The following is a 25,813-nucleotide window of genomic DNA, read 5'->3' as shown; positions in this document are numbered from 1 at the left end:
CACACACACACACACACACACACACACACACACACACACACACACACGCTGCCCACAGCGAGGGAAGCAAGAGCACCTTTCTGTGCTTGGTTGCTGTCTGGGTACTTAAAGCCAGCGCTGCATAGCCTGACTCAGGGCACGTCTTCACTACCTGCCAGATCGGCGGGTAGCGATCGGTCTATCGGGGATCGATTTCTCGCCTCCAGTGTCGATGCGATAAAATCGATCCCCGATCGCTCTGCCGTCGACTCCGGAACTCCACCGCAGCGAGAGGCGGAAGCGGAGTCGACGGGGGAGCGGCAGCGGTCGACTCGCCGCCGTCCTCACAGCCAGGTAAGTCGACCTAAAATATGCAACTTCAGCTACGCTATTGGCGTAGCTGAAGTTGCATATCTCAGGTCAACACCCCCCCCCCGTAGTGTAGACCTAGCCTCAGAGGACAAAAGCACAGCCGGTTACCAGAGAAATACCAAATGGGAGCTCACCATGAGTGAAGGCTGCTTGTGAGTAACTCGGAGGCCAGGTGAATTCATGCCCAGCCGGCAGGTCTCTGGGGGATCCAGCCATCGAATTCCACTCGTTCCCTCCATCAGAGTCTGTTAATTCACCTCATGACGCATCCCGCGCTCTGTCAGAGCTGAGGGCGAGGGGCAGCCTTATCCGGATGTGGCAGGTATAGGCGGAATGAGGGGGCATGGGGGGCGTTGCCCCCTCAAGCCTCAGGCAGGCAACCTGAGTGTGCACTGTCAGGGGTTCTCCCAGAGGCAGGGAGTCAGAATTTTGTTTATAAACAGAGTGATTAACAGCGGATTAAGATAAGAAAGGGCTGATAGACGGTTCCCTAAAGTTAAATGATCTGTTCCGAGCTTGGTGAACTGCAAAAAGTGAGTAGCCTAAATGACAGAAATTGTAGATTTTTCTACAGTTGTTTCAGTCGTTGGATTGAAGAGGTGGTAAGGAAGTTACTAATACCTTTCTTTGAGAAGAGAACTGATTTTTTTAGACAAAGGAAATGTAGTAGATCTCATCTACCTGGATGTCAGTAAGGCATTTGATACAGTTCCACATGGGAAATTATTAGCTAAATTTGAGAAGATGGGGATTAATATATGAGAACTGAAAGATGGATAAGGAACTGGTTAAAGGGAAGGCTACAACAGATCATACTGAAAGGTGAACTGTCAGGCTGGAGGGAAGTTACTAGTGGAGTTCCTCGGGGATTGGTCTTGGGACCAACCTTCTTTAACATTTTTATTACTGACCTTGGCACAAAAAGTGGGAGTGTACTCATAAAATTTGCAGATGAGACACAATTGGGAGGTATTACCAATACCAAGGAAGTCCAGAAGACCATACAAGAAGATGTGGATGACCTCGTAAGCTGGAGTAATAGAAACGGGATGATATTTAATAGTGCTAAGTGCAAGGTCATGCATTTAGGGACTAACAACAAGAATTTTTACTATCCCCTGGATTGATCGGTCTTCAGCTGTCGTTAAGACTGCGCCGATCACAACACATCCGCCATTCTTCTCACATTCTTGCCTTTCTTCTCCATGTTCGTCCGAAACATTTAACAATGTCATCTTCCCATCTTCTTCTTGGAGGCCGACCAGGTGGTCTTTTCTGTTCTCGCGGGTACCACTCAGTAATGACTGCGGTCCACCTATTGTCCATGAACCATGCTATGTGGCCCGCCCATCATAGCTTATTATATCTGCTTTCCATGACAATATCTTTCACACTGCTGCGTTCTCTAATCATTTCATTTGGGATACGATCCAGAAGGGAAATTCCCAACATAGCTCGTCCCATTGCCCTTTCAGCTACCGACAGCCGCTGTTCTTTTTACTATAAGCTGGGGATTTATCAGTTGTAAGTGACAGTGGAGGAGAAAGAATTGGGGGTATTGGTTGGTCACAGGATGACTATGAGCCACCAATGTGATTCAGCTGTGAAAAAGGCTAACACAGTTCTAGGATGTATCAGGCGAGGTATTTCCAGTAGAGACAGGGAAGTGTTAGTATCATCATACAAGGCACTGGTGAGACCTCATCTGAGTATTAGGTGCAGTTCTGGTCTCCCATGTTTAAGAAAGATAAATTAAAACTGGAACAGGCAGAAAAGGGCTACTGGGATGATCTGAGGAATGGAAAACCTACCTTATGAGAAGAGACTTGGTTTACTCTAACCTATAGAAGGCCATGGGGAGATTTGATTACTCTGTATAAATACATCAGAGGGATAAATACCAGGGAGGGAGAGGAGTTATTTAAGTTAAGCATCAGTGTGGACCCCAGAACAAATACATATAAACTGGCCATCAACAAGTTTAGGCTTGAAATTAGGTGAAGGTTTCTAACCATCAGAGGAGTGAAGTTCTGGAGCAGCCTCCCAAGGGGAGCAGCGGAGTCAGAAAACCTAACTGGCTTCAAGACTGACTTGATAAGTTTATGGAGGGGATGGTATGACAGGACTGCCTACAATGGCATGTGGCCCATCGGCGACTGCCTGTAGCAAAAAATCCCCAACAGCTGGAGACGGGGCACTAGATGGGGAGGGCTCTGAGTTACTACAGAGAATTCTTTCCCAGGTATCTGCTTGGTGGATCTTGCCCACATGCTCAGGTCTATCTGATCATCATATTTGGGGTCAGGAAAGAATTCTTCCCCAGGTCAGATTGGCAGTGACCATGTGGGTTTTTCACCTTCTGCAGCATGGAGCATGGGTCACTGGCAGGTTCAAACGAGTGTAACTTGAAGTCTTTAAGCCCTGATTTGAGGACTTCAGTAACTCAGCCAGAGGTTATGGGTCTGTAACTGGAGGCGGTGGGTGAGGTTCTGTGGCCTGCCATGTGCAGGAGGTCAGATTAGATGATCATGATGGTCCCTTCTGACTTTGGTAAGAGTATCTCCGTAAGAATAGACATTACAATTTTAAACCTAACCAGTGTCCCTTACGTGACTTGCCACAAGATGTCCAAACGTGTTGGTATTAGAGTTGAATGGGTCTAAAGTTTATTTAATTTTTTCTTGACATAGGAATTAGATACAATGCTCCTGTTGGATATTTCTAAATTATTATCTGCAAAAACACTAGAGTTTTCAGTTGCCTAAGTAGCCCCTCGAACCATGGTTAAAATTGCCCCCCGCCCCCAAATTTGGGGGGCAATTTTAACCATGGTGCCAGGGGCTACTTAGGCAACTGAAACGGCGCCCCTGTGGGCAGGCCCAGGATTAGTTCACCCCCACCCACGCGTGGCCCCATGGGCCTGACTGGAGCCGCCCTCCAAATATAGAAGTCAGACGATTCCTATGGTGGCAGGGATGTGGAAGGAAGAGGGAAGAAAGGCTCTGGGATTTCAGTAGAAATGTCTGAGAGGCTGTTTTGCCAGCAGTGTGTTGTTGAGGGGGAATTGCCCACAATTATCACCTCAGGGGCATTGAGGACACTGCAGACTTCATCCACTCACTCAGGGCCCCCTAGTACTCCCCATGTGTCTGCCCTCGCAGCCCCCCCAGTGCTGTCCTTACAGCCCCACCCCCAGTATCCCCCATACTTCTGCCCTGACGGCTCCCTCTAGCGCTGCTCTCACAGCTGCCCCTCCCAGCCCCCCACCCGATGCCCGTCTGCAGGGCGGGAGTGCGCTTCCCTGGCAGTCATGCACTGTGAGCAGGACCCATATCTCTGTCCCTGTGTCACAGAGACAGAAAGCACTGGCTTGCGCAGGGGCTGACAGAGCTGACGGTGGAACCCAGGCGTCCTGCCTGTCAGCCCAATATGCCCACCCCAGAACCCTCCTTCCTTCTCCCAAATTCCTTCTACACCAGATCCAGACACTCACGTCTCCCGAGCCAGCAGCTACGCAATGGGGGAGGCCACCCCCTCTCCTCCCCAGCTCCTTGGGGTTGGTCTGTAGGATCCCGTCCCCAGGCCATTGACTTCTGCAAGGCAGCCAGCAGCAGCGCTGCTTTGTCCTATAAAGAAAATGTGGTGGTGGTTTTCGCAAGTGGAAACACCATCTCCTGAAGCTATCGGACACGTTTCTCCCAGGCCGCCCTGCCAGGTTAGCCAACGAGCTGCTTTTCTTTTCCCTTCCCTCTCCCCATCATCCATACCCCTCCACACCCCGCTGATTGATTGGGGTAAAATCCACAAGCAAGTCAGGCACTTGGGCACCATATGAGCTGGGTGGTGGGCAGCGGAGAGAGGTATTGGGGCCTGGGTTAGAAGGGGAATGGGGCAGGGGAGAAGGGGACTTGGGTCGTGGGTTCTGGGAGGGAGGATGGAAGCACACGGAAAGAAGGGGACCGGAAGCACTAGCGGATGGAGAATGGTGCTGGAGGGGGAGACCAGGAGCAGTGGGACAGGGTGGGCGGGCCAAAGGGTCCCAGTTGGTCATCCCAGCTGAGAAGGGTGCACAGAAGTGCAGGGTAGGACTACCAGGGAGGGAGCTCAGAGCAGCAGGGCCACAGGCAGGTGGCGTTGCCAGCTCCCAGTGACAAAACACACCTTTCCCCCCACCTGCAGCCCACCCTGCCATGCCCATCACTCCTGAGCGGCAGCGCCCCCGGTCCTAGGTCCCCTCTGAATGCTGCCGTGAAGAATTCTCATTGCTCCCAGCTGGGGCCTCTTCCGAGAAGCGCCTGCCCGTCATGCCAAACACTGCGGTGGTTTTGTAATGCAGACAGATGTGGATGAGGGATTGGACGGGGGCTGCCAAGCTCCTGCTCACCAATCATTTAAGCCAGGTCTCCATGGGTGAGAGAGGCTGGTCTATTAACCCGCTGTGTCCCAGAGCCCTTTGAGAGCCAGTGTCGGAGGAATGCAGCTTGCAATTCCCCTGGCATGTCCCCAGGGCTAGGGGGAAGGTTCTGAGGGTGACTCATGTGCTGCTCCAAAGGGTACCGTTCTCCCTTCCTCCAGCCTTCGTTTAAATGCTGTTTCTCTTGACGTTGGGGAGGGGCAGGGAACTGCCCCCATCTCCCCCTTCTGTCTTGCTGATTTCCATGCCGGCGGATCTGTAAGGTTGTAATAGTTTGTAACCCACAACTATAGGCCAGCCCGGGGTTGGAACCCACCGAGGAGATGCGAGTTCAACTCCTGGTCTCAGAGCGAGTCTCCCGTTGCTTACACCAGGGTAAAGCAGCGGTAACTCCATGACCGTTAATGGCGATATATTGGTATCAGATCGGGGCGAGGGGACAACAGGGCTCAGTCTCACGCTGGAAGTGAGAGGCGGGTGCAGGAGCCCACAGCAAGCCGTGCTCCTTGGTGGGCATTGGGAGCCAGGATTCCTGGGTTCTGTTTGTACTCCGGCCTCCCCTGTGCTTCAGTTACCCCACTGGTAAACTGAGGCTGACGATCCCGACCCACCTTTGCCGGGAGGTCCTCGGCTGAAAGGTGCTATCGTCACTGCAGCACTTAGCGTGACCAAATGTCCTGATTTTATAGGGACAGTCCCGATTTTTGGGTCTTTTTCTTATATAGGCTATTACCCCCCACCCCCGTCCCGATTTTTCACATTTGCTGTCTGGTCACCCTAGCAGCACTGCTCCTTACAAACAAAATCAATTGAACTGGAGTGAAACAATAATTATTAACACCGGTGGTGTCGGCTCAGAAGCCATGCACGAGGAGGCCCCAGCCCCCCTCTCTGTGTGACTCCAGCGCTCCCAGCTGCTCTTCCTCCTTTCTGTCTTGTCTCTCGATTGTGGGCTCTCCCGGGGCAGGGATCACACTCTTCCCGTTTGCCAGCCAGGGACCCCCAGCGCGCTCTCGGGTCCTCGGGAAATAATCACGATGTTTCTTGGCAATCAGGGCTTCATTCTGTAGCTTGAGCTGCTGCCTTCTGAGGCTTTCCCTCACCTCCCGGTCCTCCTTTGCATGTTGTCTCTTCGGTCTGGGGCAGGAGCTCCTCTGCCATAGGTGCTCCAGGGCGGGGACGCCGATCAGCTGGCTGGCGGGAGGCGCTCAGGGCAGGGCAGAGAGCAGCGACCGGTCGGTGGGTGGGTGGGGGGCGGAACAGGGGTGGGAAGAGGTGGAGACAGGGTGGGGCCTCAGGGAAGAGGCGGAGCCTTGGGGAAGGGTTGGAGTCGGGGTGGGGCCTTGGGGAGGAGCAGGGTGGAGACTCACCTGGAAAAATAAAATTTGGCGCCTGTGCCCTCTGCATACCTCGGGGAAAGGCACCTGGCGTGCCACTGTGAAAATAGAATCCTCTGCAGATTTGGCTGGGGTTAATTATCTGGTTGCTGTGGGGGACTTTTTGCCGCAGGTTTTGCCTCTGCATCAGGCTGTGGCTAGAAGTCCCCCAAGAAAAGAGAGGTGGGGTTTGCATGAGGCCGTTGCCCCTGTCGCATGCCGCGTTCCAGCGGGAGCGCACTCAGAACAGGCGGTACTTGATGCAAAGGTTTTCAGGCGCTTTCAGGCGAGCGCTCTGAGTAAAGCAATGGGAGCCGGGAACTTGGGAGTTCACATCCTGAACCTGACGCTAATGCCCTCAGTGAGCCTTGGGAAGGGTCCTCCCTCTTGGTCGTTGCCTCAGTTTCCCCATCTGCAAAATGTGGATGATAATTCTTACCTACCTTGCAGGGGGGTTGTGGAGCTAGGTAGGGATAAGGGGACATGCCCTCCAGCCTGTTGACATCCCTCCTTGGCATACTGGACGTAGCTGCGCTTCTGGTTGTGAGGATTCATTAGCGGGGTTTGCCTAGCACTTTCGTAATACACAAAGCTAGTGCGTGACTCCGTATCCTGCCTGGCGCCCGGCTCTTTGCTCCCACCTATGGGAGCTGTCGCGGTCGGGCCGGCTGCTGGTGGTGCTGAAGTTGGTGGGAGGTGGGTTGTGGCAGCGTGCGTAGCTAGCAAAGGCGGAGACGATGGTCTTTTGCGCACTGGACTGGAGTGCTGGGACTCGGGGTGGCGATAGGGAGGGGGATGCGGGCCCGACGGCGTGGATGAACAGCTCAGCCTGTTTTGCTCACACCACACATGATTTGTTTGCCACTTTCCCGCGCCCTAGGGAAGCTATGTGGCCCAGGCCTGAGCAAGGCCAATTTCTCCAGCTGAGCCCCTCCTTCCTTCTCCCCCACCCCGGTCTCAGGCTGGGCAAGGAAAATCCCCTCCCCGCTCTTTCTTTTGTTCCGAGTGTTTCCTTTCACTCTTCCTCCCTTTCTCTGCAGCGATCAAGCCCCCTTCCTCCCACCCCATGCAGCCGTGGCTGCCTGCGCTGCCTTTGCCAAGCGTTTCTGGAGCGCTCTGCACAGTCCCTCCTGCCCGTCTGCCCATACTGCTCTGGCAGAGAATAGACCCTATTGTGTCCCCAACTCCAGAGAGGCTCCAGCATCAGCAAACCAAGGCGATTAAAGCGGACTGCGGTGGGACTTGCTATTTGCTTGGCTTTCCCGCATAAGGAGAGGATTGTATTCCCCTCCCTGAACCTCCAATCGGGGGTGGGATGTTGGCAACGCAGATTTTTCTGTTACTTTTGAAGCTGCCTCAATGTTTTTTCTGCAGCCGTAGCCTCTCGGGCTGCAATCTTGTTAGATCTCACCAGATAAACAGGGTCAAGCCGGGTTAGCCTGTGGACGGGAGACCTCCCAAGAAAAACCCAGGGTGTTTCAGGAAGTGATGGTGGTGAGTCAGGTCATGGCGCTCTTCCCGCTGAAGCCGTGCTGAGCCCAGTGCCCCAGGAGTTGCAGGGGGCTCTTTGCCGCTGGGTTTTGGATGAGGGACAACAGTGTTGTCCTAAGTAATTCTAGTTAGTTTGCATAGGGATTGCCAGACTGGATGAAACCCAGCGTCTATCTTAGGCCAGTCTCCTAAGCGTGGCCAGCATCAGCTGCTTTTAGAGGAGGATGCAAGGAACCCCCTAGTGGACTCTTGTTCAATAGCGTGTCTGTGGCGGAAGCTCTTTCTGACCCTAGGCCATCAGGGGTTTCTTGTGGCCTGAAGCAAGAGGGTTTATATCCCCAGCAGATTGTTTTATCCTAGCTAGTGGAACTGCAGAGGTGGTTCTTATTCATGTACATGTCTGATCCCTTTTCTGAATCCTGCTAGGCTCCTGGCCTCAGTAACATCTTGTAGCAGTGAGTTCCACTGGACAATTCTGCATTGTGGGTAAAGGGCACTTGGAAAGCACATCTGCTCAGATGGTACTAAAGTCTGCAAGATGTCTTACCATCATTGTCTTCTCTTGCCCCAGGGCTGGAAATGGCATAGCCCCTCCTGCTATTGGCTAGGAGAAGACCGTGTGACCTACAGCGATGCACGGAGGATGTGCAGTGACTACAAGGCCACCCTCGTCACCATCACCAACAGGTGGGTGCACTCTGGGGATTAGCTCTGCTGTCATGGGTGTTCGGCTTCCATTCCCTCCGGGACACACCCATAACCCTAGCTGAGGTCGCTGGAGTCCCATCCCCCACCCCCCGGCTTGGTGCTGAATATTCATTAGCAGAGATGGCCTGTGGTCTGAAGAAGGGATGGGGAGGGAGTACCCTGGTTTCTATTTCCAGCTCTGCCACTGAGTGGCTGGCTGTGCAGCCTTGAAGCAAGTCACGTCCCATTTTCCCCCATCTATGTAATGGGGATAACGGTACTTACCACAGGATACTCCTGGGGGAATTCTGCGCTACTGCGTATGTGCATAATTAATGAGCCCTGCAGATTTCTAACTTTTTTGCGCACAAAAAAAGCTTCTGCAGAACTGTTGCTGCAGTTCCGCCTTTTGCCCATGAGAGAGCGCTGTGGTGATAGAACAAAGCTGCAGCTCAGGGCCAGCGAGGGAAGAGAGAGAGCTGCCCTCTTTTCTCATAGCTTGTCAGGCCAGGTCAGGAGACGGGCTATGGGGAGACAGACAGCATGGGGTGCTATGGGGTGGTCAGACAGGGGTAGGGGCTGAATGGGAATGGAAGCACAGTGCCATAGGTGGGAGGGAGGTACAGAGACACATGGGGACAGGGGAGTGGCTGAGTGGGGGCACAGAGACACATGGGGGCAGGGGGAGGGGAGACAAGGGAGTGGCTGAGTGGGGGCACAGAGACATATGGGGACAGGGGCAGATGTGACTGACTGAATGGGAGAGGCTAGGGGTCAGCTAGGGTCTGCATGGGGGAAGCTCCTTAACAATCCCTTCCCACCCCCACAAAAAACCTGTTCCATACCTTTCCCTCCCATACCCAACAACCCTCCAAGTTCACACCCAGGCTCCTTCCCAGCAATTTACTTCCCTCTCCCTCAGCTCCTCGGTTACCGCCGATTCCCCCAAGCCTTTGCACTGCTTCTGAGAAGTATGGGAAATACGGTTCTATAGTGTAGTTTAAATGAATTATTACTCAGAGTTCTGTATTAATAGGCCTAGCAAGGAATCTATTTGTCAAAAAACATATCCTGAATCTTTTTTTGTTGTCTGTATTGTTACAGACATACTTGCTGACAGGTATTTTGAAATAAATGACCAAAAAGAATTGAAACTGGTGTGATTATAGTGTGTTATTTTGACAAATAAAATATGCAGAATTTTAAAATATTGTGCGCAGAATTTTTAATTATTTGTTGCAGAATTTTTAATGTTTTGGTGCAGAATTCCCCCAGGAGTAACAGGAGGCAGAGCTAATTAGCAGGGGACTCAGCAGGAAGCGTCTGGGACTGTACTCCTTGTGTGACAGCCGCTGGGGATTGAACTGGGTTCTCCAGAGCTAAAAGCCGGAGTCTCCACTAGGGCTGAGGGCGGGAACAGACCCGTGTCTCGGGGCCAGAGCCACAGAGGAGGAAGATTAACGGCAGGGCATCCCACTGCTCTCCCGTGTCAGGTTTGAGCAGGCGTACGTCAGCAGCCTCATCTATGGCTGGGACAGTGAGTATTTCTGGACGGCGCTGCAGGACATCAACAAAACGGGCGCTTTCCGCTGGCTGAGTGGCGACGAGGTCATGTACACCCACTGGAACCGCGACCAGCCCGGTAATGGCACAGAAGCCAGCTGGGAGGAGGGCGGGGTGTTCGTTCCCTTCCCCAATTTCCCATCATTCTCCGCCCCAGCAAAACACATGGCAGCCTCTGTTCCGTGAGCATTGCCGTGGCAAGGAGCACAGGGCCAGACGCCGATGGCAGAAGGAGCAGTAGCCAGCTAACGGCAGCAGCTCTTTCTACCTCTGTATCTTCCTGGTGTGAAGGGCGTAGACCCCAAGCAGGGAGGGGAGCCATCTGGAGCAGCACATGGGGGGATAACAAAGAGCCATGGGAGGGAACTGGACAAAGGAAATGCCACCGCAGTCCAATCTCTTGGGCTGTGGGGCCATCTCCCACGGCAGCCCCAGCACGGGAACCAGTCAGCAGGGGACACTGGGGTGTATCCTGTAGGGATGCTCCTGCATGCCCCTGGAAGCTCTGGTCCATTTCAACTTCCTATGGGCCCACCGGCGCTGACGGGGAGGAGATTGGTCCCACTCATCCCTGAGATGTTTTAGCCCCACTGCCCTCCATCCCCGTTGCGTAACTTCTCCATTCCCCACCCATTCTACCCTCTGGAGGGTGGCACCGCCAGCCATGCCTCCCCTGCTTCTGGACGCCCCAGGGGTCTGTCTGCTTGGTGCCCACCCGGTGGTAGGGGGATGGGTCAGCGAAGATATCCCTAGGCGGGGGCCTGTTACACCAGGGGTAGGTGGCCGGGTTCCACACTCCGCTATCTAGGCTCAAACCTTGTCTCTCTGCCCCCTTTCCACGAGCGTTCCAGGTTACAACAAAGGCGGCTGCGTCGCCCTGGCCACGGGGAGCTCCATGGGGCTATGGGAGGTGAAGAACTGCAGCACATTCAAGGCCAAATACATCTGCAGGCAGAACCTGGGCACCCCGGTGAACCCCGAGTTACCAGCCCCATACCCGACACCCAGCCTCACCGGCTCATGCCCCCAGGGATGGAGCTCGGACCCCAAGCTCCGACACTGCTACAAGGTAAGAAGCCAGCGTGTCCCAGGGAAGACAGCAGGGTTCTCTGGGTTTGTCTACACTGTATACTAAATCCAGGCCCTGGTTCAGGTTTGAATCCAAGCTCCTCTTCCGTCCACATGGAAATCAGTCTGACTCCGGTTAGCGAGCACTCAGGATCCCGGTCCTAAGACGCTGCTAGTGGGTGGGTCAGAGCCCGAGCCCCACTGAGGCTCAGCTCCAAGCCCCGTCATTTTGCAGTGTGGACGCAGCTCAGGCTGCAGATCCGAGTCAGAAACACTGTGTAGTGCGGTGTGGACACGTTAGCACGGCTGTGAGACCCGGGGCCAGCAATTGTAAGCCCCGGTTTGCAGTTCAGCGTGGACACTCAAGCACAGGGCTGGAAACACTGAAAGTCTGGGTCCCACAGACCCAGGCTTAGTGTGCGGTGTGTCCTTGGGGTGGCTGCATCCCACCCCAAAGCTGCCAGCCTAGGATTGCCAACTTTCTAATTGCTGACAACCAGAACACACCCCCTTCCTCTCCCCTCTGTCTCTCCCCCCCCCCCAGGCCCTGCCCCTGCTTGCTCCTGTCTCCCCTTCCCCTTCCTTCTAGCTAGATCCTCTCCACCCTTCCCTTCCGTCGTCCCCCGGCCCACGGTAACGGGACTTTTGGTGTCCGGTCAGTACATCTGCCCAGACATTGCCAGGTCACCTTTTCGACTGGACTGTTCAGTCGAAAACCAGCCACCTGGCAACCCTCTGCCAGCCACGACCACAGAGGCCACTGCAGGGAAACCAGGCGACCTGTAGAGCCCTCACCGGTGCCCTTGCGAGGCAGGTGAGACGGCCGTGGTTGTAAAGAGGGAAGGGAGCGAGTGTGCACCCAGGGAAGCAAGACCGGCCGGACTGAGTCTGTCACACACACGCCCTCCCCAGGCAGGATGCCTTTAAGCCACAGCCCTGCCCTGGAGGTTTGCATGGCCGAGGCAGACAATGCATCTCCTGCTGCTCGGCCCAGTTCCAAGGTGAGCTTCCCTCCCCCGTGTGCCCATCCAGCCCTCCTGGCTGGCTAGAGGGTGGGACGGAGTTGTGGGCCTGCTCTCCCCAAACACCTCAGGGAGCCAGTGCTGCTGGAGGTGCTGGACTCCCCCAGTCCGTGGGCATCCGGAGCCCAAGCACCGGCAGTGTAGCTGCCTCCTGGGCAGGGAGTGGTGGAGAAGGCTCCTTGGGCCTTGGCCTCAGTGTGTGGGGAGCTGCATAGCAGCGAGAGGCCGGAGGTAATTACACCACGCTGGGTCTGTCTCTCTGCTGCTGTCATTGTGGAGGATGGAAAGCGGGCTGCCTGGCCGAGCCAGTTCGTCATCCCCAGGACTGGATGCGGCAGGCTGGGAGGTGGAGCAGCTGGCCAAGAGGCTTTCCTAACTCTATTTGGGATGGCAGATAAGGTCCTGCTAGCTCCGGAGAGCCTCCACCCCTCTCCCTTGCTCACTGCACTCTCGGCTGGAGCATTAAGCTTCTGTAACCTGCTCAGTTCTGCTGCTCTTGGTACATGTTGCACAGGGCAGCCGGTGCTATGGGACAGGCCCTGCGTGTCACCAGGCTGTGATTGGCACCCGCGGGCATTCGTGGGCGTGCTCTGGGCGGGGAGCAGAGCAGTGAGTCCGCCCCTCTCTCCCACGCCAGGTGTTTAACTACGACAAGCTGCAGGACAAGAAGACCTGGATTCTGGCCCAGCTGTTCTGCCGTGAGCTGGGGGCGCAGCTGCTCAGCCTGGACAGCTACGAGGAGGAGCATTTTGTGGCCAACACCCTGAACAAGATCTTCGGGTGAGGCGTCGGTTGTAAAGGGGGCGTGGGCGTGTGCACGGATGGAGGTGCCCGTGCACGTGCACATACGCTCTTGCACCCACGTGACGGTGGCTGAGTGTACAAGAGTCTGCATGTATTTGTGTTGTATGGGTCTGTGTGCTCATGTGCATGATTGTCCGTGTGGATATGTACGGCTTTGTAGGCAAAGCATGTACACTGACCTGAGTGTGAGCGGGTACGTATCGTGTGTGTAAATGTGTGTACGTAGTACAGGAGACTGAAAAAACTGGAACTGTTTACTTTGGGGAGGCAACAAGGACCTGACACGTGTATGAAATACTGAATAGACTCGAGACGGTGCCCAGAGCCCATGGTGATGGACACCCCTGTAATAATATAAATTGGCAAGTAGATAGGTGAGAAACGTGTAGCTATTTACCCTTCCTTGTCAGAACAAGGAGCTGCTCCGTGAAATTCTAGGGAGCAAGCCGTAAAATGAGCAAACACTTTTTTTCCATAAGGGATGATTGGCTTGTGGAACTCACTGCCACAATACCTCTTTGAGGCCAAGACCTTAGTAGGACTCCAGGCATTTATATGGATCACGAGAACACCCAGAGGTACACAGTAAAGATTGAAACCAAGGAGTGTAAATCTTTCTGCTACAGGGCATAAGCCAATGAGAAACTGCATCTCTAAATAACTGCCCGAGGAACTCCCCCACCCCCTTGGCAGGGAGGGGGGGCTCTGGGCCATAACCCAAAGCGACAGAATTACTAAACCCCCATGAGCAGGTTATTCCATAATTCTCTACTAGGGGGTTCCTGTGCCTTCCGCTGAAGCATCTCGGACAGGGTACTTGGACTAGCTGGTCCGATCCTGTGTGGCATTTTGTATGTCCTGTGTCTGTGTGTATCCGTGCACATGTGCATACATGTATGTTTTGCCAGTGCCGGTGCCTAGGCAGGGTGTACGCTGTAGGCAAAGCATGCACACACGAGTGCCTCAAGTGGGTGTATACGTGATTTTTTCCCATTGGTATTCCTGGGGATGGTGATAAAATCATATTTGCAGATGCATTGTGGGATGTACCACCTGCGCTTGGCCCATTCTCGCTGCGGTGCATCCAGGGGGCATTAGAACTGGCCCTGGGCATTCTTCCTAATAGCTCCCCCTCCGGCTCCATGCTAAAGGAAGGAGGCAGGAAGTGTTTCCCCTTCCCCCAGTTCACCAGCCCCGTGTGGTTTCTTCCAGCGAATCGGAACCGGAGATCCATGAGCAGCACTGGTTCTGGATCGGCTTGAACCGGCGGGATCCGGGAGCAGAGAGGAGCTGGAGGTGGAGCGACGGCCTCGGGGTGAGTGCAGCTGCGCTTTGCACAGGAACAGGGGCCAGGTCAGCAGTGCCATGGGCTGAGAGGCAAGCAGGGGGGCCACGGGCTCTGCGGGGGTGTCCAAAGACCTCAAAGTGCCGGACACACTGACTGCAAACCATCGACATAGATAGAGAGAGAGGAGCCACTTCACCGGTTGCTGAAATGCAGCCACCTCTGGGGTGGACAACAGCAGCTGTTCAGCGGTGCTGTGCGGTAGTTCAGGAGAGGGGGAATTTTAGGGAGGCAGAAGGTGACCATTACCCATTTGGAATTTGGTCAGGGCCACCACAGAACCGATCCAGAGCTGGTGCAAGCCGGTGTCACGCTACTGACGTTAACAGAGGAATGCCGATTTGCACCCGCTGAGGATCTGATCCTCTGACTTGCCAAATGAGCGATGAGCTTTTTACTAACCACAAGTGGCCAGCGTCTCCCTGGGATGATCCCCTCGGACACTGAAACCTGTTTTATTGAGACAGGATAATACTGGTACAGCTCCGGGGTTGTTCCCTTTTCTCTTTGACAAAGTCCCTGGGACTCTTCCCGTTCTCCTGGCTGGCCGGATAGAGAGCCACCGAGGCGCAATGTCTGAAAGACATCATGGAGAGGCCATAGAGGCTCGACTTTCCTTTGACCTAATCCGGTGGTTTTCAACCTTTTTCATTTGCGGACCCCTAAAAGATTTTGAATGGAGGTGCGGACCCCTTTGGAAATCTTTGCCATAATCTGTGGACCCCCAGGGGTCTGCGGACTCCAGGTTGAAAACCACTGGCCTAATCCTTCATGTCTGATCCTTCTACAAGACACTGACTGCAGCACTGGGCTTTGAAAGAGAGAAAGCCACAGAAGTCCCTGCTCCCACCTGACTCTGATTCCACCATAGGACAGCTACTGTGGCCACATATTAGAAAAAGGGCTGGATCATTTTTGGACCCATATTAGCGATTGGGATCCCATTCCCCGGTGCCCTGCGCCGTGTGTCCAAAATGGATGGAAAGCACCACTGTCCCGACCTGGAACTTTTCACACCCACTTTTGCACAGATGCAAGGTGTAGGGCAGAGGAAATGAGGCTGAGATGGGGCAAACCGTTCTTGCGCTGCTACTGGGATTAGCTGGGCCCTGGGGAGGTAGAGCATTGCACAGCTGGCTGGGTGCATTATGGGAGGGGGAAGCAGGCACTGGCTGTGCTCTGAGTCAGAATGCCATAGTGCTATAGATGGATCAACCCTCCGATCCGTTGCACCCGGAGACCAGACGATACGGGCCAATTGTCCAGCCCAGTGGGGTGACAAGTTTGCAGGCTCTAACGCTGCCCATCTTTCCTGGCTCCCAGTTTTCCTACCACAACTTTGACCGCAGTAACCATGACGATGACAACATCCGTAACTGTGCAGTGCTGGACCTGGCGTCCTTGCAGTGGATGCCCATGCAGTGTGAATCACAGCTGGACTGGATCTGCAAACTGCCCAAAGGTAACGGGGAAGAGGGGCACAGGGCGGAGGCGGGGCAGACAGGGAGAATGCAGTGTATTCCGTCCGCTGATCTTGGAGCATTTTGCGGACATGGGCAAATTCAGCCTCCCCGCACCCCTGGGTGGTAGGAAAGGGATCACTGATAGGGGCTCTCAGGGGCTGCTCGTTTGGAGTCTGTCACCAAGGCAGCGTAGGGAGTTTTCCCTGCCTGAGATGGAGCCACCTCTTTCTGGATGTAACCAAGGCTGTGTCAGCACTGCGAAAATAAGGGTGTTCTTAACTTGGGGTAAAGTAGCCGTGAAGAAAGGGTAACTTAGCAGCTCAACCTCAAGCCTAGACAGGAGCCTGGGGTTGAACTCACCCAGTTAGCCCAAGTTGAAAGCCGAGTTGCTGTGTCTTCACTGCTGTTTTACCCTGAGTTAGTTAACCCAAGTCAACCCCCCCCCCCGTTTTGCTGTGTAGACATACCCAAAGCCTTCCTGGCCAGAGCTGATGTCTTGCTGGGGAACATCTATAGCTACATTTGAGGAGGAAATGTTCTGCCTTCGGAATGCACTAGATTGAGGAGAGGGGACAGAACCCCAAACAACCCTCCCAAAACACTGCCCTACCACACACAATGAGAGAGAGGATGAGCGAGAAGACGGAACACGTGTCAGATGTCAGTCACGTCGCTCGAAGCATGACCAGGAGGCATAGGCGCCAATTTTTCCCGGTGCCGGTGGGTGCTCGTGCCCCATCCCGGCCCCTCCCCGACGCCACCCATGCCCTGCCCCTGCCCCGCCCCCATTCCAACCCCTTCCCCAAAGTCCCTGCCCCAACTCCACCCCCTCCCTGTCCCATTGGACCCCTCCCCAAATCCCCACCCAGCCCCGCCTCTTCCCCAAGCACGCCGCGTTCCCCCTCCTCCCCCCTCCCTCACTCCCAGCACTTGCTGCCACGAAACAGCTGTTTCGCGGTAGGAAGCGCTGGGAGCTAGGGGAGAAGTGGCGCGTTCAGGGGAGGAGGCGGGGTGGAGGTGAGCTGGAGTGGGGGTGGGGGTGGGGAGTTGCTGGTGGGTGCTCCAGCCCCAGAGCACCCACGGAGTCGGCGCCTATGCCAGGAGGCACTCAAACTCCGGTGATGGGGTTGGAACAAGAACGTGGGTAGAATGAAATAGCCCCAAACTGCAGATGTTTCTGAACAGTTCCTGGTGGGAGGAAATCTCCACCCACCACGGCTCCCTTAAAAGCTCTACACACACAGATGCACACACTCTTCAAATTACACACCCTAACACCCCACCCCCCTCCGCAGTACTATCAACACACTGACGGGCTTAAGGAGCGAAATCTAAATATTTTCAGCAAATGCACTTAAGTTCGTTTGCCAAGTGGTTTGGGTTATTTTTATGAGAAAGTAGTTTTGTTTAAATGGGAAAACCAATGAATTCATTCCTCTGATCTGTGCATGACCATGCACAGAGGCAGGGTTGCTGGCAGGCGAGGAGTAATTTTGTGGGAGCCCTTTGTTAAAATGTTGGCTGTCCGTCGCTGTAACCGTTTTTAATCACAGTGAGCCCACATGATCGTTTGGGACAGGAAGTGAAGACAGATCCTTTATCCATTTGTACATGATGTCTGAAATTTTCAAAGCTGTGAAGGAGTTTTGGACCAAATCCCTGGATAGCCGTTGAAATAAGGAGGAATTGGTTGTGACTCAGTGGTTTATGGTTCCATTGAGTTTCTTGTTTTAAAGCAGGGATTCCGCCTGGTGGTTTGTATGAAGACTATAGTGTAGCCTCCCGAAACTCGCAGCACACAACCAGTGAGGAGAGGTTGAGTTTTCTGAAATATACATTGCACCATGGGAAAAACCTGCGAGCATTCCAAAGTTAGGAAATTCCGGAGTTAAGGTTTCCTGTGCAACCTTAATTCAGCCCCGTTCTGTCTATGCATTATGACACAGTCCTTAATTACGTGGTTACACGCTTCGTTTTCCACAGGGCCCCGCTGTATTCAGTGCACGAGATAGTGCTCGCTGCCAGAGCAGCTCTTCAGTACGAATTTTTAACCTGATCATTCAGTGTGTGGCCTCAAGCTTTGTTTAACCGTAATAAACACTGTGTCTCTTATCTAGCGTTTTTCACCCACTGATCCCAGAGCGCTTTACAAAGGAGGTCAGAATGGTTGTCCCCATTTGACAGATGGGGAAACTGAGGCACAGGGCAGTAACTTGCCCAAGGTCACCCAGCAAAGCAGTGGCAGAGCCAGGAATTGAACCCAGTCTCCTGAGTCCCAGTCCCATCCACTAGGCTACACTGCCTCCCATCATTTGTTGCACACCGTCCGAACTCAGCTCTGAATACAGAATTGTTAATTTCCGACAGGGCTTTTCTGTGACACGCAGCGGCACCGTGTCTGAGTGATTCACAAATGTTACTGACTTTACTCTCCCAACACCCCGGGAGGTAAGGTGGTGCTATCCCCCTTTTCCTGATGGGGTCCTGAGAGGCACAGAGATCCTGAGGCCAGTTGTAGCAGGCATACCTATAATTACAGTAGTTGGGGTGTGGTCAGTGTCATTAAAACTATTTCCATTGTAAACCCCCCACCCCTCTACGGTCACACGCTCGAATCGCTCGGAAATGTTCACCTCCGGGGCTGGCACAGTTCAGATTTGGCTTTGGCATAAAGGTGATTTTTCTTTTTTGAGCCAAATCCCTTCCACTGTTGGAGTTACAGCAGGATGGAAAATAAGCCATTTCTCCCATTGTTCATGGAAGAATCTAAGCCCTAGTTTTTTGAGACCTCTCCAGCAAAGGTAACTGAAGCTTGAAATGTACCATGAGCTTAGTTGCCCCGAAGGGCTAGTGTCTGAGCTTGTTAGGGAAGTTTGGGGCGGACGGAAGCTTACAGATAAATGAGATTTAAGCGATTACAAAACGTTTCTAAGCTTGATTATTATAATTTTTTGTGTGTGATGTTTATAGAAGATGCATTGTGTGTGTGTGTGTGTGTGTGTGTGTAATGGGCGCCTGGAGTGTGTGTGTGGCGGGGGTGTGCGTGCATGTGTAGATAGATTAGAAAACCTGTTCTAAATATAGGCGTGCACAGGCACACAACCCCTCTGCCTTTAAGGCTGAATTGTTATTGAAGGTTCCTGGTGCTGTTGTAAACCACCAGAGTGGCGCTTGAGTGGTTTATTTATACACATCTGCAAAACCCCTAGAGAGCAGAAGGGACGGTCTTGCTTGATGCACTTTTAGCTCTTGGATCTTCCCAATGCTTCGTGCCCCTTCAGACGGAATAGCAAATCCGGGGGGCTTCTGAGGACACTGAGCAAAAACTGAAACCCTTGGTCGATTCGCAGGGAGCTGGCTGGCGGAGGGGACTGAGTCTGGCACTTGGAGTCTTTCATGTTTAGAGTCTAGGTTGGCACTGGCCCAAAGTCATTACCAGCAATCTGAGAGCTCCTCAGTGGCCTGTCTTCAGAGTGTCGGGAGCCTCGGTCCAGTTGCTAAATTGCTCAAATCTCCAATAGACACCAAGGGACAAACTTTCCAAAGCGCTCAGTTCACTTTTAGGCACCCAAATAAGGGCTAGATTTTTTTCCCCAAGTCCTCAATCCCCAGCACCGCCTCCCAGCCCTCCACCCACGGTGAGATTTAGGGCCAGATTTTTCATAAGCGCGTTGGGTGCCGAGCAATTGGGAAAAGCCGGCCACAGCTGGGAGTGTTGATTGCTTTGGAATTCTGGCCTGCGTGATTCCCGGTCAGGGTTGCAGGCCGTGGCTGTGTGAAGCTGCTGCTATTGTCCATGCAACGCTTGCCCTGTGGTTTCCCCCGTCCTGCACCATTCACCAGCTCCAAATTCATGAAATAAAAATTCCCCTTCTCCCTCCCATCACCGCAGACCCCCTGCAGGTGCCAACAGCTGCTGCAGTGCTCTGATAGCCCTGTAATTAGAAGTCATTATCCATACACATCCCCCACCCCCCCAGGTCCCGGACAGCAGAGCGCGAGAATGTCAGCAGGCTCCGGAAGCGGGTGATCCATAATTCAGAAGCGGTATGAAAGCCAGAGGACGCTGCTGCCAGCCAAAACCACTTGGCTTGGGAAGTTACTTTTATTTAATTGAAATCAGTCTGAGTGGATTCTTCAGACGTGGCGCAGGCCTGAACGTAAAGGGGGAAAGCCTCTTCCTTGCAGGAAACTGAGCTGCTGAGGCCCGCAGGCAGGAGCTGAGCTGAATTCAGGAGCATCGCTCATCCCCCTTCTCCTCTGTGTTTGAACAGGTGCTGATGTGAAGGAGCCAGAGATCCCCACCCAAGGTGTGTTACTGAATCATCTCCTGGAGGTTTCCGTACACGTTGGCGTCTCTGCGCATCCCCTGCTGTCTGCCTCCCCCAATGAGCATGCCCGCATCCCGAGGGCATGTGTTGTGTGTGTGCGGAGGGATAGCTCAGTGGTTTGAGCATTGGCCTGCTAAACCCAGGGTTGTGAGTTCAATCCTTGAGGGGGCCATTTAGGAATCTGGGGCAAAAATCTGTCTGGGGATTGGTCCTGCTTTGAGCAGGCGGTGGGACTAGCTGACCTCCTGAGGTCCCTTCCAACCCTGATAGTCTATGATTCTATGATCTCGGGTGTGCATGTGACTGGGAAGAGTCTGCCTCTTGTTTGCATGTCCACTGTTTGCATCCACCCTGAGTGCCTGTCCAACGAAGCGTCTGTCTCCCCTGTGTGGACGTGTCTGTCCTTCCATGGTGCCTCCCACCCAACAACGTTAATGAGCAAAGCCTCAGAAACCCCATTGGAGCTCGGTCAGTATCGCTGGCCCCGTTTTACAGAGGGGGAAACTGAGGCACACGGCAGCGGCATGACTTGCCCAGCATCACACAAGGACCCAGGAGTCCTGGCTCCCAAACCCGCATTCCAGCCACAAGACTAGTCTTTCTCCAAACGGTATGTAAAGTTTTGCAAGTGCCGTTGAATGAAACAAGCAGGCAGTGGGTGAAACGGACGGATGTCTCAGCAAAGAGAGCTGGATGTCCGACGGACAAAATTCACCCATCGTGTAAGGAGGTGCAACCCTAGAGGAGTCACTAGAGTTCTCCCACTTGTACCAGGAGTGAATTTGGTGTGTTGGGCATCAGGGTCTCAGCAGTGGGGGGCGCTCTGGGCCATAACCCAAAGCGACAGAGTTACTAAACCAAGCAGGCAGCTGTTCTCGAGGCCCGGGGTGCAGTTGGCCCCAGGGGTTACTGGGCTGCAAAGCTAGAATGCTGAATTTGGGTGTCTCTCTGGAGGGGCCATCGTACGATCCTGAGGTGCCCGGTGCCCAGAGCGAGGGGTGTTGCCGTCCTTCCCATGCTGGCCAGGCTCCCCACAGCTGTGCTGTTGTGTAACAAGGACAACACAGAGCCCGTCCTTCCATCTGCAGGCGAACTCCCGTGGTGCGCTGCTCCCCCACCCCAGATACTGACCCGCCCCTAAGGGTTTGCTCAGCCTTGGCTTGGATGTCACTGCCATTCAGTAAGGGCCAGCAGCCGCGCAGTGCCAAAAGGCGGGATGGCGTTGGTGGATAAATGCCCTCAGCCACAAACACGCATGGATCCCGTTGGAGAGCAACCCAGGGCACCCTCGGGCTCATTCTGTGCCCAGGAGCGTGGGAGCCGTGGGCTTAACCACCCACCTCATGAGTCCCCGATGGAAGTGCAAGGGAGGAGCCAAAGTGCGAGGCGTTTGCCCTCTGCCTACCCCCTGACCGTGCCTTCGTCAGCATGATCTGATCACCACGCAGCATGGCTTGCTTAGAGCACTCTGCCCCAGTCGGGGTGGAAGAGCTGCGCAGAATCAGCGCAGCAGGGAGGGCTGGGATAGCAGGACATCGGCAGAGCTGTGCTGCTGGGGGCCCCGAGTCTGGAGCAGCAGAGAGTGCTGCAGGTCAGGAGTAAGGGAAATTGGCAGAACTGACAAGGGAGTGGTGAAGGCAAGACTGCAATGGCACGGGGCGTGTAGCTCCGGCTTGAGGGCCAGCAGCAGAGCTGGGGGAGGAGGGCCAGGAGGGGACTGGCACAGGATGCTGGAGATCAGGATTGAGGGGCCTGAACAGGGCTGCGGGGAGATCTCAGAGTTGGAACAGCAGGAGGAGCTGCAGATCAGGTGTGAGGGGCACTGGTAGAGCTGCATAGGGGAAGCTCGCACAGCGTATGCTCCAATGTTCATTGGCACTGTCAGTTTCTCACGGTACTAAAATGTCGCCAGCTTGCCAAAGGGAGACCTCCTTGCTTGTTGCATTCCAGCACCTGTGGCAAGAGTGACCGATGCAAAGGAAGCTGTACGGAGGGCTGCTGACGGGCCTGTTACTGTAAGAGCAGATTCTCTCCTCGCTCCGTCACTGCTTTCCCCGGCCGAGCCAGCGTCAGCCTCGTCTTGTCTGTGCTTCTGTGTCCACAGGCAGCAAAGAGTGGGTGAAATATCAGGACGCAGAATACAAATTCTTTGAGCATCACTCGACCTGGGTGCAGGCTCAGCGGATCTGCACCTGGTTTCAAGCCGAGCTGGTGTCGGTTCATAACCAAGCCGAGCTGGATTTTTTGGGCCAGAGCCTGAAGAAGGTAGGAGAACGTAGCCAAGCAGGGGGCATCCGTGGGTCATTGTCGGACACCTGCGTGTCACTGAGCGCTGTCGTTCAGCAGGGAGCAGGTCTGCACAGTCGTGGGAAATGCTCCCTTCCCGTCATTGAAGCCAGAGCAGGGTCGCAAGGGTGTAATTTCACCGGGCATCAGCCAACGCCGGCAGAGTTACTGGATTTACCCCAGTGTAACTGACTTTGGCTTGGCCTTAGGGCTGTGGTGCATTGCACTGGCTGGTGCATGAAGCCACTGACTGGCACCAGCAAAAGCATCTCATTGGTCCCCCCAAGCTGCTGCATGAAGAGAAGGAAGGAGGAGGGTGGGTGGGTACTGAGCATCTTCCCCTTCTGAGGAAGGCACCGAGGGTCTGGGAGGGTAGGGGAGGCTGCACACAGCTCATCGCCCAGCCAGCCTGCAATAGCCACGGGGCACCTGTGCCGGGTTCTAGGCCTGGAGAAACTGCTGGCCACAGCCCAGACTGAGGGCCGGGCTCAGGCGGCTCCTGTAGGTCCCGGCAGAGAAGGCAGTAGCTGAATGGGGCCCTGCTGGATTTGCTTGGCCTGTGACGCTGACATGTCCTGTGTTTTGATTCCCCAGTTCTCCAGGGGCCAGGAGCAGCACTGGTGGATCGGGTTGCACACCTATGAAAACGACGGGCGATTCAAGTGAGTCTCCCCCCCTCTTTCCCCATGCATCCTGCTCTCCTTTCATGCCCCCGCCCCAATGTAAAGAGGATTGTGTTTCAGTGCAAACCCCACGTTAAATTCCAGCTGTGGTGGGGACACGGGCAGGACTCCGGGCTCCCCAGCTCATCCCAGCTGGAAATGCCTTAGCTGGGGGGTCAACATTCTGCCCTCGGATAGACACCTGCCCCCGGCTGGCGTCAGTGAGAATTGCTCACTCCCAGAAGAGTGGTCTGGAAATGCTGCCGCCCCCCTAAAGACTGAGTGCGGAGCCTCTCCGGCCCAGAGAGCACGTAGCCAACGCTGAAAAGCCAGCTCCAGTCGCGCTGAGCACAAGTCATGAGGAAAGCAGGCCCGGCTACCTCCTTCTCCGCTGGGTCAGAGCGCCGGTGCTCTGCTCCCATCAGCACCCCCAGGCAGGCAACACACCCTCGAGCAGCTGCTGCTGCGAGTTTCATTCCAGCAAGGGCAGGGCCACGCCCCGGGTGGGCCATCGGCAGTGGGCATCAAACCTGTGTCTTAAAGCACGAGCCTCTGCTGCTGAGCTAACCAGCCAGCCCCTGTTGGCTAAGCCTATGGCAGGCTCATGGAGCTCTGCATGAGATTAAACCACTGTTAGAAGAGGGCCAGCGTGAGCAGGTGTGGGCTGCACTCACTGGATGGGGTATTAAACCTTCTGCCCAGAAATCAGAATTCACCCAGGTGTAGTCTGTGGTGCTATGCATGGGCCTTCACGGTGTAAACACACCGTCTCCACCCCATTCCCCTTCCCCAATCTCCTCTCACCGGACACATCTTGTCTAACACTAGTCTGGGAGCTCCCCTGGGCAGGGGGTATGCACTGAGCGGTGCCTGGCCTGGGAGTGGAATAGGCGCTCCAGCCACATGCTTGCGCAGGTCTGCCTGTGCCACCAGCAGAGGGCAGTAGTGATACCTGCACACACGGCTCGCTCCTGGTCCCCTCTCCACTGCAGTCAGTGACCCGGCTCCCCTGGGCTTGGATGGGAGCAGAATTACTCCTCAGCTGTTCCACCCCACTGGCTGCTTTGAAGCCCACCCTCTCGATTATAAGCGGCCCGTGCCGGGTGAGTGCACCCAGGGAATGGGCAGCAGCAGGGGGCACAGGGAGAGCTGTCCAGCAAGGAGCCTGCGCGGCAGGAATCACCACCCGGCTCTGAGTGCGAGAGCCTGCTCGGTAGCCTCGTCTCCCACCCCCTTTCACGTGCAGCTGCTGACCCTTCCCGCCCTCGCCTTCCCCAGGTGGTCCGACGGCTCCCTCCTGAACTTCATCTCCTGGGCGCCGGGCAAGCCGCGGCCAATCAGCAAGGAGAAGAAGTGCGTGTACGTGACGGCCAGCAGAGGTGAGAGGTTTGTACGTGTTAGGCGAATGGCCGTGCTATCAGAGCAGCGATCTCAAAGCCCCGTCAGTGACCCCTCAGGCAGCCCCTCCGGCTAGGTGGCTCAGTACCATGATCCCCGATTCACTGATGGGAGAGCTAAGGCATGGAGATGGGGGGGAACCGACATTTTCGTAAGCGGCTCTGATGTTTGGGTGCCTCTGTTTTTGGGAGCCCAGCCTGGAGACACCTTGGGCCTGTTCTCAGAGGTGCTGAGCACCCACCAGGGAAGTCAATGGGAGCTGCGGGTGCTAGGTACCTCTGAGAGTCAGCCCCGGGGGAATCTTGGGGGGAGGGGTGCTGGGTCTAAGTGGCTTGCCCAGCAAGTGACTGGCAGAGCTGGGAATCAAGTCCTGACTCCAAGTCCCTTGCTCTGTCTAATCCAGCCAGTATCCCATGTACCCACCATGGACTGTGCAGGTGAGTCCTACATGACAGACCCCCCTACACACCCGTCCCCTCTGCACATGCCCGGTACAGATGTCCCAAACTGAGGTTAATATTCGAGGTAGCTGGTATGCGGGAGGCACCAAGGTCATTGCAATAGCAAAGCCCCTTCCAGTCGAGGGAGTTACGTTCCATGGGCTGCCTGGAGCATGTAGAGGAAAGTCCATGCGCTCTCCTTTTCTCTGAAGAGGACTGGGGGGACCAGAAGTGTCTAACTGCTCTGCCGTACATCTGCAAACGGAGTAACACCACTGCTGTGAAGCCCTCTCTGCCACCACTGCCCACGCCCGTTCCTGGCGGCTGCGCACGGGGCTGGATCCCGTTCATCAACAAGGTATTCCAGGAGGCCTGCAGACGCAACGGCCGTCTGTCTTGTCTGTCCCACCCACACCCCGCATGTGCTTCTGCTTACATTTCTGCTTATTCTTGTGCAAAGTGCTGCCTGTGGTTCTGATCTCCCAGGCCTGGTTTAGGATCCTCTAGGGCAGCGGTGGGCAAACTACGGCCCGCGGGCCAGATCCGGCCTGTGGGCTTGCCCCCGCTGTGGCGCCGCGAGCCCCACTCCGCTCCAGGAAGCGGCCAGCACCACATCCCTGCAGCCCCTGGGGGAGAGGGGGGCAGAGAGCTCCGTGCACTGCTCTTGCACGTTCCCGACCAATGGGAGCTTCAGGGGAGGTACCCACGGGCAAGTGCAGCGTGTGGAGCCCTCTGTCCCCACTCTCCCCCGGGGCTGCAGGGACGTGGTGCCGGCCGCTTCCCGGAGTGACGCAGGGACGGGGCCAGGGCCAGGGCAGGCAGGGAGTCTGCCCTGGCCCCGGTGCGTGCCACTGCCACCCCAGAGCTGCTCAAGGTAAATGTTGCCAGGCCGGAGCCCGAACCCCAACGCCCTGCCACACCCCTCCTGCACCCCAACCCCCTACCCACACCCCAACTCCCTACCGTACCCTGCACCCCAACCCCCTGCTCACACCCCAACCCCCTACCATACCCTGCACCCCAACCCCCTGCCGTACCCTGCACCCCTCCTGCACCCCAACCCCATGCCCACACCCCAACCCCCTGCCGTACCCTGCACCCCAACCCCCTGC

At 55.2% G+C, this 25,813-nt stretch overlaps 1 protein-coding gene across 1 annotated transcript in view; it reads left to right on the top strand.

Annotated features, from left to right (window-relative positions):
- Positions 1-25,813, top strand: part of MRC2 (mannose receptor C type 2) — an 86,508-nt gene that overhangs the window by 49,424 nt on the left and 11,271 nt on the right. The window contains exons 10-20 of the mRNA XM_026654701.2: positions 8,204-8,319; positions 9,813-9,961; positions 10,734-10,951; positions 12,610-12,752; positions 13,989-14,091; positions 15,445-15,583; positions 19,859-19,894; positions 22,020-22,180; positions 22,796-22,863; positions 24,142-24,242; positions 24,914-25,059. Coding sequence (XP_026510486.1) covers positions 8,204-8,319; positions 9,813-9,961; positions 10,734-10,951; positions 12,610-12,752; positions 13,989-14,091; positions 15,445-15,583; positions 19,859-19,894; positions 22,020-22,180; positions 22,796-22,863; positions 24,142-24,242; positions 24,914-25,059 — 1,380 coding nt within the window. The remainder of the gene's footprint in view (positions 1-8,203; positions 8,320-9,812; positions 9,962-10,733; positions 10,952-12,609; positions 12,753-13,988; positions 14,092-15,444; positions 15,584-19,858; positions 19,895-22,019; positions 22,181-22,795; positions 22,864-24,141; positions 24,243-24,913; positions 25,060-25,813) is intronic.

This window comes from Terrapene carolina, unplaced genomic scaffold (assembly GCF_002925995.2).
Source record: "Terrapene carolina triunguis isolate 2854851 unplaced genomic scaffold, T_m_triunguis-2.0 Scaffold193, whole genome shotgun sequence".
NCBI classification, from domain to species: domain Eukaryota; kingdom Metazoa; phylum Chordata; order Testudines; family Emydidae; genus Terrapene; species Terrapene triunguis.
This window is presented reverse-complemented; position numbering and strand designations above follow the sequence as displayed.